This window comes from Camellia sinensis, chromosome 2 (assembly GCF_055761805.1).
Source record: "Camellia sinensis isolate YWXY chromosome 2, ASM5576180v1, whole genome shotgun sequence".
NCBI lineage: Eukaryota > Viridiplantae > Streptophyta > Magnoliopsida > Ericales > Theaceae > Camellia > Camellia sinensis.
Window position 1 is genome coordinate 27,299,859 of NC_138962.1, and position 13,011 is coordinate 27,312,869.

At 32.2% G+C, this 13,011-nt stretch overlaps 1 protein-coding gene across 1 annotated transcript; it reads right to left on the reverse strand.

Moving 5' to 3' along the window:
• Window positions 1-4,570: 4,570 nt before the first annotated feature.
• LOC114293766 (putative polyol transporter 2) lies at window positions 4,571-8,885 on the reverse strand. The gene is made up of 3 exons (XM_028237884.2): window positions 8,367-8,885; window positions 7,670-8,032; window positions 4,571-5,761 (listed from the first exon to the last, which is right to left on the reverse strand). Exons 1-3 carry the CDS (start codon window positions 8,515-8,517, stop codon window positions 4,668-4,670), a joined length of 1,608 nt encoding a protein of 535 aa, XP_028093685.2. The 5' UTR covers window positions 8,518-8,885; the 3' UTR covers window positions 4,571-4,667.
• Between the last annotated feature and the right edge of the window lie 4,126 nt (window positions 8,886-13,011).

Sequence of the window (13,011 nt, forward strand, 5' to 3'; positions counted from 1 at the left end):
TGGCCAGTCGACTTATTTTCTTCCCTAGCCTGTTTTCATGGTGGGCTCATGGAGGGTCTATTTTCATGATTCAAATTGTTTATTTGTCGAGCAAGTATTTATACAAAAATTGTGTCAAATCGAGACACATTTGTTTTTCAAAAAATGTGTTTAATATGATTTTGAGAATAAATTATTTATTTTTATCATGTGATTATTAATATTTAATTAATCTAATTAATTTAAATGCATGATTTACTGAACTTATTTTACAAATAAACAATTTAAATTATAAAAATAGACGAGTGATAGAGCCCCACATTGGGACACAAAACAACAGTATTGCCTAATTTCAGTAGAATTTCAGAGACAAATAGGATGATATGCCAGCTCATGATTTGTTCACCAGCCTGTAGCTTTTTAAAGTGCCACTCACTCCGATGATGAGGTTGCCAACCATTGTTGTTTGTGATGTACACATAACACAACACTAGAATGAGTTGGGAAGGTACGAATGAACAAACAATAATGCAGGCCATGTTTGCATCTGACATGTTATTTATGAACTCTCGTTGACTCTCTTCATGTTTGGCTATCATATGACCTCACCTCTCATATTACATTAATCATATCATTTGATGGATCTTTCTTCTTTTCTTTTCTTTTCTTTTCTTTTAATCTAAAAGATTAAGTGATTATTCTTATAATTTTTTATTTATTTTTTTATTATGTAGAATGATGTGGTTTCTTCATTTAACATTATCATTATTCTCACAATTTTACAAATATTACTGTCACATCATTCTTATCATTAAATTTATATTACATATCATTTTCTAAAAGTTATAACCTGATAGTGTAAACTACATGATTAAGTTAATGGAAGATTAAGGAGTAGTCATCTTGATTTTTGTTCATTAATGACATCATAGAAGATAGTATATCATTACACTCAATATTTATTTTTTAAGGCTGAATCTAAAATTATATCTTTTGCATCTAATTATTCTTGATGCATTCCTGTCGCTTTTTATTTTATTTTTCTAATCCAAATCTCCAACTCCGTTTGAGACCTCTAGGGCTTTTTTTTGAAGACTTTTTGTTGCGTCCCTGTGGGAAAATGGTCGATGCTTTGGTGGAAGTCCCTTCAAAGATCCTAGTAAACTTGGGCTTGGAGAGCATTTACCTTTATTTCTTGAAAAGCAATGGAATTATACATTCTAAAAAAGCACTTGGAAAAAAGAAAATAGAGATTAGAAAAAGATATAGAAAAAAAGAAGAAGAAAGGGGGGTGAATTTATTTGAGTTTTGTCAACTTGTTTTATTCTCCTTATTCATGCCAAATGTGAATGCGTCAAAAGTCCCAACTAGTATTTGGTTGATCTATTTGTCATTTTCCTTTAAGCTTAGATTTTTGGACTTCAATTATTAAAATTTTAAAATATTATACACGCATCTTATCACACAAATCCAGAGTCTATCTCTCAACATGTATATTTTTCATTCTTTCTGCCTCAACACCCCTTTGAATTTTGAAATCATCATATTAATCCAAACATGAGCAAACAAAATGAGAAAGTGACAATGGAGGATTTTGAGGAGTGAGGACAGCCCATTCTCTATTGGACATATCACTCTTTTTAATGTCATGTCATGTTCGGTGGATGTGTTCCTGCGCACACATTATTACGTGGAAAAGTTGAGACCTCTTTTTTCTTGACTTTTACTATTCTTAATGTATTGGGATTGATCAATTTTTTGTTTTTTTATTCTCCTATCACTCTCTGACATGTGTCTGTGGGGATTGTAAGAGTTAAAGAAAAAGAAGATCTTTATCATTTTTGCATTATGTGAGGTCCTTGTGGCATTGTACACGATGCCACTAACAACCAAGGTCAAGTTTGGTGGCTCTTCCTTTGCTCGTGTGTTGTGTGTTAACACATTATATGCCAAGGGCTTCTAATGTATTTTTCCATCTCTTTTGTATTAGAGGTCGAGATTTGATTCTCGTTAGAGACAAAGTAAGATTATGGTATTTTTTTTAGTTTATATATGTATAACTTATCACTCATTACAGATTTACTTGTCTTTGCTACTTAGCACTTCTTCTTTCCTACACTCTTTAGAAGCAAGTTACATATATAAATTATAATTCACATTCTTAAAAAAATCACTTGCTATAACAAAAAAAGAAGAAGTCACCATTAAAGAAAAATGTCAAGAACATCAAATATGTGTATCGATATTCCCAATGTAGGTGATGATAGACCCATCAAGATTTATGTGTATTGATAAATTTGATCTTAAAATGGTATATGCATTGTTTTCTCACGTCGTGACAATGAAAGAAAACTCTATACGAATAAAAAAATTATTTAGTGTCACCTTATATATTGGCACGAGTATATGTGAACTATTCATTTGTGTGTGCTTATAAGTTGAATTATTTTTCGGATTTTATTTATTTATTTATATTTTAGTGAATATTTTTAAACTTTGGGTCATATATGTGTATATACATTTTACTTTTTTGGTTTACTTCGTTTGGAAACTTAAGACTTTAGTTAAAAATTAAAAAATTATTATAAATTACCATATCATTTTCTCAATTTTTTTGCAAATTTTTTAATAAGAAATAAAAAAATTAGCTAAAATAGTCAATTTCTAAATGAGGTAATCACAAAATTTTAAAAACTTCCTAAAACTAAAAATAAGACAAATTTGATTGAAAAATTATAAAAATGTTGGCATATTTTTGTTTTAGTGAATTTATTTTTAAAAAATTTAATTTTTTTATATTAAGACAATCTAATCTAGAAAAATTTAAAATTTTAAAAAATTAATAATGAAAAATACTCCAATTAAAATAAACTGAAAAAATAAATCAACTTACAAACGGTTAGGGGTGGGCGCGGGTCGGTTGCGGCCACGAAACCTCCAATCCGCCATCCGTCCGCCAGATTGGCGGATTGAAGAAAATCAATCCGCATCCGTCCGCCAATCCGGCGGATGTGGATTGAGCGGATTGGCGGTTTGGCGGATGGATGCGAATCGGTTTGGCGGTTTAAAATTTTATAAATTTTCAACATAATTCAACTTGTGCACTTCCTTAAAAAAAAAAAGAAAAAAAAAAGTATTACAGTCAATTACTTAAAAAAGTATTACAATCACTGTATGCCTTATCCAAAGAAAGAAAGTTTGAAACTTTAGAATATCACGATCACTGTATGCTTCATCCACATATTACAATTACAGCATGATTCATCCCTATAAAGTATTATAATCTGTGATTCTTAAAATATAATAACAATTCAAACCACCAAAACCATAAACAGAGCAGTAGTAGAGATTGAATGTCTCTATATTGTTACATCTACATATGTTTTTGAAAACAAAAACCAACTAGCATATATCATATTTTTTATTTATTATTTTTAGAGTTAGATTTAAAAACTAAAAAATATAGATGAATAATATGTTTATTTTTTTCAATTCAAAAATATATTCAAGTTGAAAACTTTTTTTCAACAAAATATTTAAACTCTTTTTCAATTGAAAACACAAACATAATATTTAAACAAATTGAAAATACAAAGTCTTATAAATTACTACAGGTGCTCGCGATTTGGCGGTTTGGCGGTTCGGTTGCGGCCAAAAAATCTCAAATCCGCCATCCGTCCGCCAAATTGGCGGATTGCAGAAAATCAATCCGCAACCGTCCGCTCATCATCACGCATCCGTCCAAAATGTGGCGGATCGGTTCGGTTCGGTCGGTTTTGGCGGATCGGTATATCCGCTGCTCACCCCTACAAACGGTAGTTAAAGAAACCCTACATTAAACATTATCCACAATGCACCGACAGTACACTAAATCATTGTACACTAGCCTCCCCAATAATTGGAGAAAAGAATCTTTTTACTGTTTTCAGTATCTTTAGGTTCCGTTTGGGAAGAAAAAAGTCAGGTTTTTTTGGCTAAAATAACTACAAAAAACAAAATAGGCTATTTTAGTCACAAAAAATAAAACATCAAATCCAACCCATAATCATTACAATCATCTCTCACAAAAAAAGTCAAAAAAATCAAAAAGTCAAAAAGTCCTTCTCAAATCAGGCTAAAATAGTTAAAAAGCTAAAAAATCAAAAAGCCAACCCAGTTCTCAAACGGAGGCTTAGTATTGACATATAATCATAAAAACCCAAAACCAAACCTCAAGAAATCTACCAACATTAGACTAGGAAAAGTAAAGAAAACATTTTCTTTCTTCATTTTTCAATATATACAATCATTATTATTACTATTTTTTCCTTCCCCATCACTATTTCTTTCTTAATTTTTCCTTCCCCACCACATATGGCTTATCATCTCTTCCTTATCTCCTCTCACATCATCCACATTTTCTATCCTCCCTTTCCTTCTCATTGGATTCTCACATTTTCTTTCTTTCAAACCAAACAAGCAATACCCAAAGAGGTGGCACACATATAAAGGAGTTTCAAAATGCATTTTTTAAATTTCTTTTTACATTAATTGCATATGCATTGTATGATTTATACTCTAAGTATAAATCATAAAGAGAGAAATTAAAAAGTTTATATAGAAACCCATCATATCTATAAATGGCATTAAAAGCCTTCTTCAAAACACATATTAACAAAACTATCGTTGATTTAAATTTAACATTTTCTTTAGCGGTTGGCAATTCCTAACTGAATTTGACCATTGTTGTTACCATCGTCACCAACATTACTCTTCATTGTTTTATTCTTCTCTAATTCTCTCATTGTCACTCTCCACTTAAAGAATGTGCCAAACAAAGTTTGCATTTCTTCAAGAGTTTTTCCTTGTGTTTCTGGGAGCAGAGTGTAAAAAAATAACCAACCCACTATTGCAACTCCCATGAAGAGAAAGAATGCCCCACCAATTGTGATTGCCTTGTAAAGAGAGAGAAAAGTCATCGATATCATTCCACTCATCACACGGTTTACAGCCACACCCATACTTGTCCCTTGCGCCCGCAACCTCAGTGGAAAAATCTCCGAACTATATACCCACGTGATGGGCCCCATTCCGATCGAAAAAGTCGCAACGTATGATAAAACTGACAAGAACGCCAAAGTAACGGCCCAGATCAATTTCTTCTCTGAGTGATCGATGATCGACAAGGACACACCTAGAGTCGCGAGTGAGACGATCATACCACCAACGCTACTCAAAAGCAAGGGTCTACGCCCGACCCGATCCAACAAAAAAGTCGCGACTAGGATGAACATAGTCTTCACAAATCCAACGGCTACCGTAGCGAGTAGCTTAAAAGATTTCCTAGTTATACCTGCTTTCTCGAATATCTTCGGACTATACAAAACGACGGCGTCTATGCCCGAAGTTTGTTGAAAAAAGTGAATTCCCACGCCGGCTAGGAGAATGTGGCGCACAGTCGGCGTGGGGTGGAGAATCAGGTCGCGCCAGACGCCTTCGCCGTGGCTTCGCTTGGGGACAGGAACGACGTCGTCGTTGCACTCTTCGGGGATTCCGGCGGCTTCCTTGATGTCGGCGAGCCGGAGCTGAGCCTCGGCTTTGGAGTCGGAAGTCTTGTCGAGAACTCGCTTGGCGTCGCCGAGCCGACCTTGGAGAACGAGCCAGCGAGGTGACTCGGGCATGGCGAGTACACCAACGGCGAGGAATACGGATGGAATGGCGCCGATTCCGAGCATGAATCGCCACCCTAAGTGAGTTGGGAGCTTTGAAAATGCGTAGTTTGATACGTATCCAAGTAAGATACCTGCAATAAGAAACCTTTTTCAGAAGAAAAATAATAATAAAAAAATTACACTTGTTTCATTGACTTATTTTTAACCTTATTTTAAAATATATATATATATACAAAAAGCTTTTAGATTTTACTCAATAAACGCCTTTTTAAAAAGCAAGTTAAAAGTCGATGATTTTTAATCTATTTTAAATTAATAATCTTTCATATTTTTTATACGTATTTTTAAAAAAAATTTAAAAATTAATTTTTAACCACTTTTTCAAAACACCGAAAATGAATTGAAAAATTAAAAAAAAAATTTAAAAAAATTATTTTAATAATATTTTTAACGAAAAGACATAAAAGTAGACTGAAGAATTAATTTTTTTTAAAAAAACTTTTTACCTAAAATGAGGTGTTGTCAAAATAGACCAAAGCCCAAAAAAGATAAAAATAAATCACAAATATTTGATTTTTATTTTTTATTTTTTGAATTGTTTTTTTAAAAAAAATTACTTTTTAGATTTATCTTTAGACCAATTGGAAAAATAAAAATTTTGATATAATTATTAAAAAAAATACTAAAAATTTAAATTCAAAATAGGACAAATTACATATACCTCCCTCGAGGTTTAGCTAAATAACAGATACCCCTGAGGTTTATATTTTCATAACAATTTGTCCCCTAATTTATTATGCAAATATAATCTTTAGAGAGATATCTGTAATTTCTCAAACTTCAGGAGATATCTGTAATTTTATTAAACCTCGAGAGAATATATGTAATTTGCCCTTTAAAATATATATATATATATATATGATTTATTTAAAAGTTCTCAAACCGAACGAGACACAATTTTACCAAACATTAAGGCTTGTTTTTGTAAATTAATTGTGCATTGTAAAAGATGTTAATGATGCATAAAATGTTTCATTTTCATGTTTGTTTGACATTCGTTTTTATTTGTCAGTAGTTATTGCCTTCATTTGTCAGTAGTTATGATGTGAGTTAGTTGTTTAATTTTTTAATTTTGGATTAAAAAGTGTGACTTAGAATAGATTTTATAAAATAAAAAATAAAATAATTATGAATTGAATGTGACATTTTATTTTATTCAAATAAAATAATTAATTTTATTTTATATAACTATTTTAACATAAAGTAGTATCCCAAACCTAGCCATTGGCTTTACAAACCTTACAAGTGGTATGAACGGATTAATAGGTGATTATCTAGTGCTCTCGGAGTATAGGCATGTAATGTTCTATAAGGTTTTGTTTGGTAAAGAAGCATAAAAATTCATAATTTATGTTAGGATAAGAGAATAACATAAGACTAATTAATTAATTATTAATTTAAAATATAACCACATAATATTCTAAGAGTATTGAATTATTTGCCCGAATTAATTAGTGTGTCAAATTAGTACCCTAAAGACATGCCTCTTTCGCAAGGCCAGCATGGGGACACAGATAAGATTCATGAATTTAGAGGTGAGAAATGACACTTTATATTTTAAATTTAATTTTACTTTATCTTTGACTTTTTAATTATCTCATTTAATTCCGTAGAGTTTGAATTAATTTACAATTGGATTCAGTCATATAACATCGTTTAGAAATTTATGGGTTAAACCGGACCATATATAACATCGAAAAAGATTAATAGAGGGACTAAACTATTATTAATTTAACAGTAATTTTAGGTATTATGAAATTTTTTTTATTAAAATAATCATAAAAGGTGTGTGATCCTTGAATTATACTTAAAATAAAATATTACACATTAATCAAGATAATCTAAAGATTATAAATTTTTCTTAATAATTTTCATTTTCTCTTAATTCAATAAGATTTCATTTAAGATGTTTATTGTCATTGTTTTAAAAATCTTGAGCAGCTAGTGATAACATGGGAAAGGTAGGACGAAAAATATACCGGCGTTGATGAAGACTTCGGGGAAGGAGGTGAGGAAACCGCGGGAGGCGGCGGGGGAGACCTCGGCGGTGTAGACGGGGGCGATCATGAGGGCGTAGCCGACCCCAATTCCGGCGACGAATCGGCCGACCATCAGAAAGGCATAGTTGGTGGCAAAACCCATCAGAAGTGCTCCCACAAAGAAGATCACGGCGGCCAGTACGATGGTGTAGCGGCGCCCAATCCAGTCCGAGGTTCTTCCGGCGGCGGCCGACCCCAGGAGGGAGTAGACGTTGAGGATTCCCATCAGGACTTCCAGCTGGACGTCGGAGATTTTAAGGTCATCTTTGATGAACAGACCTGCTCCACTCATAACTCCTATGTCTGCTTGCAAAATCATCATCAATTGTAACTTCTTCTTTTTTTTCTTTTTCTCGAGAAAAACAAAAAAATCCAAGAAAATTTTCCCTAATCATCAAAAAGTGCACCCAAAAAAAAAAAATGAAATAGAAAAGTAGGAAGGAAGAGCATGGAAAACTAGTGACATAGATTACACATCTCGAACGTATTGAATTGTTGGTTATTTATAAGAACATAAGACTATATTACTACTATTAATATATATTTCGATGTAATTATTTAAAATGATAGTATAGATACATTTATATATGAAAAGAAAGAAGCAAAATTTTAGAGGGTGTTTAAGTGATGAACATACCATAACCGAGTAAGATGGAAGTCATGGAAGCTAAGGTGGCACACGCCAAAGCAAACATGTTTCGTTTCGGTTTTGGCGAAGGATCGAAATCTGGAATGGGTTTTTGGGGTTCGCCGGAAAACCCATTATTCTCAAGCTTCCGGTCTGCCATCCTTTGGAGAGAGGGAGAGAGAGAGAGAGAGGTGTATATGAAATGAAGGTGTGTGTTGATGATGGAGGGTTCTGAGAGAGATAAAAATGGGATGAGCTTTGTTGGTGTGGTGTGCTGTGGTGTGGTTATGGGGTGAGTTAGCTGTGCAGAGTACTTAAATGGACTGATGAGGCTTCTCTCATCATGTTGATTATTGTGGACTATAAGGTCAATTAGTGTAGTCCAATTGAAATAAAAAAATATTTTTTTTAAAAAAAATCTTAAAAAAAAAAAAAAAAAACAGGGTTTATTTTGATTGATTTCAAACTACAATGGTGTATTTTGTAAATTTTTCTTTTTAATTTATGGATTTGAAATATTCATACTATGAATTATAGTTGTACTAATATAATACTTATACTCTTAGGCTTCCTATGCAAAGTAGGGGTGGGCGCAGGTCGGTTGCGGTCACGGAACCTTCAATCCACCATCCGTCCGTCAGATTGGCGGATTGAAAAAAATCAATTCGCATCCGTTCGCCAATCCGGCGGATGTGGATTGAGCGGTTTGGCGGATGAATGCGAATCAGTTTGGCGGTTAAAAATTTTATAAATTTTCAACATAATTCAACTTGTGTACTTCCTCAAAAAAATAAGAAGAAAGTATTACAGTTAATTACTTAAAAAAATATTACAATCATTGCATGCCTCATCCAAAGTAAGAAAGTTTGAAACTTTAGAATATCACATTCACTGCATGCCTCATCCACATAAAGTAATACAATCTGTGGTTCTTAAAATATAAAAATAATTCAACCACCAAAACTATAAACAGAGCAATAATAGAGATTGTATGTCTCTGTATTGTTATATCTATATCCATTTTTGAAAACAAAAACCAACTAGCATATATCATATTTTCTATTTATTATTTTTAGAGATAGATTTAAAAACAAAAAAAATATAGATAAATAATACGTTTCTTTTTTTCAATTCACAAAAGATATTCAAGTTGAAAACTTTTTTTCAACAGAATATTTAAACTCTTTTTTAATTGAAAACATAAACAAAATATTTAAACAAACTGAAAACACAAAGTCTTATAAATTACTAGGGGTGCTCGTGGTTTGATAGTTCGGTTGTGGCCAAAGGAATCTTAAATCCGCCATCCGTCTGCCAAATTGGCGGATTGGAGAAAATCAATTCGCAACTGTCCGCTCGTCATCACACATCCGTCCAAAATGCGGCGGATCGGTTCGGTTCGATCGGTTTTGGCGGATCGGTATATTCGCTGCTCACCTGTAGCGACCCTAATTTTCTTTAGTCATTATTTATTATTATTATGGTTATTATTATCTTATTTTATTTTTGAATTTATTAATTGTGTGGTCACATGAGAGTTAATGTGATATTTAATGGATTTAATGTTGTAATTATTAATTGGGTGGTTACATGAGATTTAATGTGATATTTAATGGATTTAATGATGTAATTACTAATTGGGTGGTTACATAAGGTTTAATGTGATATTTAAGGCATTTAATGTTGTAATTAATAAATTTACTGCATATTATAATTTATTAAGCTATTATATATTGAGATTTAGGTTTATAGTATAATATTATTAGGTTAAACTAGCTCTTAGGTTATTATATATATAATAACATAGAAGTATTCAACTAGGTTTAGGAGATCAAAAGGAAAAGAGAGAGACCAAGTTGTGAGAGAGAGAGAGAGAAATCAAAGAAGACAAAGGAAAAAAGAGGAGAGGGAAGAAAAGGAAATATTAGAGTTTTGTTTTGGTGACTCTAATAGTTTCTAAATATTGTTTGATCTTCAATAAAGTATTGTGAGTACAAAACCCACTTTCCTTTATTTATGTTTAATTCGTTGTTTGTATTTATTTATTTTTATTTATCTGATGTTAGTTTGATTTTGTATTTACATAAAGATGATATATTGATTTTAATTATTCTGATTAGTGGTGTATGTAAAGTTTAGGATTTTTAGATAATTGATTGATTTTAATTACTTTGATTAGTTGTGTAGGTAAAGTTTAGGGTTTTCAGATGATTGATTAATTTTAATTATTTTGTTTAGTTGTGTATGTAAGGTTTAGGGTTTATAGATGATTGATTGATTTTAATTATTTTGATTAGTTGTTTATGTAAGGTTTAGGGTTTTTAGATGATTGATTGATTTTAATTATTTTGATTAGTGGTATATGCAAGGTTTAGGGTTTTTATATGGATTGATTTTATGATTGTAATCACACTCATGATTATATAAAATTAAAATAAACTTAGAATCCATAGATATTGGTTAGAGGATGGATTGATTCGTTGTTTTTATTTATTTACTTTTATTTGATGTTGGATTGGTTTTGTATTTGCATGTAGATGATGGATTGATTTTAATTATTTTGATTAGTTGTGTATGCCATGTTTAGGATTTTTATATGGATTTATTTTATGGTTGTAATTACACTCATGGTCATATGAAATTAAAATTAATTAAGAACCTATAGATAAATTCCTTATACTCCACCATGACTCCATGGATTGTTGTTTTATTTGAGTGATGGTGAGAAAGAGTGTATAAAAAAAAGTAAGGATTATGAGATTTATTTAAATGCCTTAGGCTCGGCATTGTTATGTTTATTCTCATGTGTGAGATGTTGTGTATATATATATTCTTGCCTCGTTCTCATGAGTAGACGAGTGTTTTGATTTGCGCACGTACATATATGCTAACCATCCGGGGAGTGTGAGTCAAACTCGGGACGATATCCCCGTGCAAGTTTGGCTTCGGAGCGGTGTTAGGTATACGGGAGGCACATGGGATATATGTGTAGGCCGGAAGGGGAGGGCCGAAGTGTTGGAGTTAAGGTATAAAGAATTTAATTATGAGATGATTGTTATAGTGTGTATTGTATTGATTTGTACAGGTTGAAAAATAGTAAACGACCTCGATAAATTATGAAATTTGAGAAAAGGCATGTATACGTGATTCTAGACAGCTTTTGTGTTTTAACTGTTTATTAAAAAGATCGATTAGAAGTTATAATCGGATGATCTTGATTATTGTAGTTTTGATTCATTTTGGCAATGTAGATTTTAGAGGTTGTTTTAACCCACGAAATGAGATCATTTTTATTGGTTTCACGTAAAATGAAGTAAAACATTATTCTGCACACTTTTCGTGTTTTGAACTTTTCCGGAAAAAAAAAAAATCATCTTAGGACACTTTTTGTTCGTTTTCAGCTTCAGATTTTTCGATTGAATTCTGTCTAGATTTTTCTATCAAGGTTTTCTCTCAACCTATTTAGTTTCTGTTAAATTCGTTCGAGCTGTCTTTTAGGAAATTTGATTATGTCCAACTTTCGTTTTTTAAGTTTTGATTAATTCTAATTATTTAAGTATGAAACGATGCATTTATATCCTTTTTCAGCAAGTTACTTATTATTAAATTATACTAACCTTATTTGTTTTGCAGGATGGTGGGTCTTACTAACTTTTCATGCATGGCTGACCCACCATATTTTTATTTCTATTTTGTCTATTTTATAATCAATTTATATTTCGTGGTGTACGGACAAGAAACTAAATGCCACCGTATCTCGGGAAACTACCCATTCGTCTCGGCGCGGTTGGAACTACTTGTCTTGTCCCATGATATGAATTAAATGTATTTTTGTCTGTGTCTGGTGGACACGTGGGTGTCAAATATTGTACTCATACCAGTATACATGTATACTGACCCATTTTGTCTCTTGGCAACTCGGGTGCGTTCTGTTTGAGCGTAGCCGAGCTTCCTTTACAGGATTAGTTGGGGCTACGGTGGTGACGTGGATTTACGATAGTGTTGGACCTGTTGTTTGGATTTCTTTTGTTTTATTGAGCTTAGGGTTGATATTAGTCTATGTATTTATTATTCTCTTTATGACTTTAGTATTGGAATAATTTAGAATGGTTTGTAACCGTACTTTATTTAAGTTGTTTTGACTAGTTGTTTTGACTAGTTGTTGGCACTTAATGTTGAGGTATTTGTTAGTAATGAGATTATGGTGGATGGTTTAGTTGGAATTTTAGTTTTTTTGTTTCACCCTTAGGATTTGGATGATGGAATATTGATTGGGGTTTAGTCCTAATTTAATATTTAATTGTCCAAATTTGGGGCGTGACAGTTTGGTATTAGAGCTCTAGGTTACCCTAGACTTGTGAGAGTTTAGGTGATCCTTGGATTGTGGAAACATGGGTTAGCTAGTTTATTTTGGTGGTTGAGTTTATTCTAAGCAGTTATGAATGAATTCTTTTTGGTGTGTTTAACTTGAAGGTGATGGCTGGAAGGTACCTTTAATCTTTTTCGAGAACCCATTAGAGTACTTTTTGATACTGGTGCCTCTCATTCTTTCATATCTAGGCAGTTTGTAGAAAGAGAACGTATTGTAACTAATTCATAGTCTAGACCTATTCGTGTTGAGACCCTTTTAGGAGGGGCAGTTACTCTTTATCAG

What these genes read in the sequence shown, in the direction of transcription:
- LOC114293766 (XM_028237884.2), bottom strand. Translation starts at nt 8,517, where the DNA reads ATGGCAGACCGGAAGCTTGAGAATAATGGGTTTTCCGGCGAACCCCAA. An exon ending in TTCCATCTTACTCGGTTATG is followed by an intron (nt 8,033 to 8,366) that starts GTATGTTCATCA and finishes TTTTGCAAGCAG; the next exon opens with ACATAGGAGTTATGAGTGGA. An exon ending in CGAAGTCTTCATCAACGCCG is followed by an intron (nt 5,762 to 7,669) that starts GTATATTTTTCG and finishes TTCTTATTGCAG; the next exon opens with GTATCTTACTTGGATACGTA.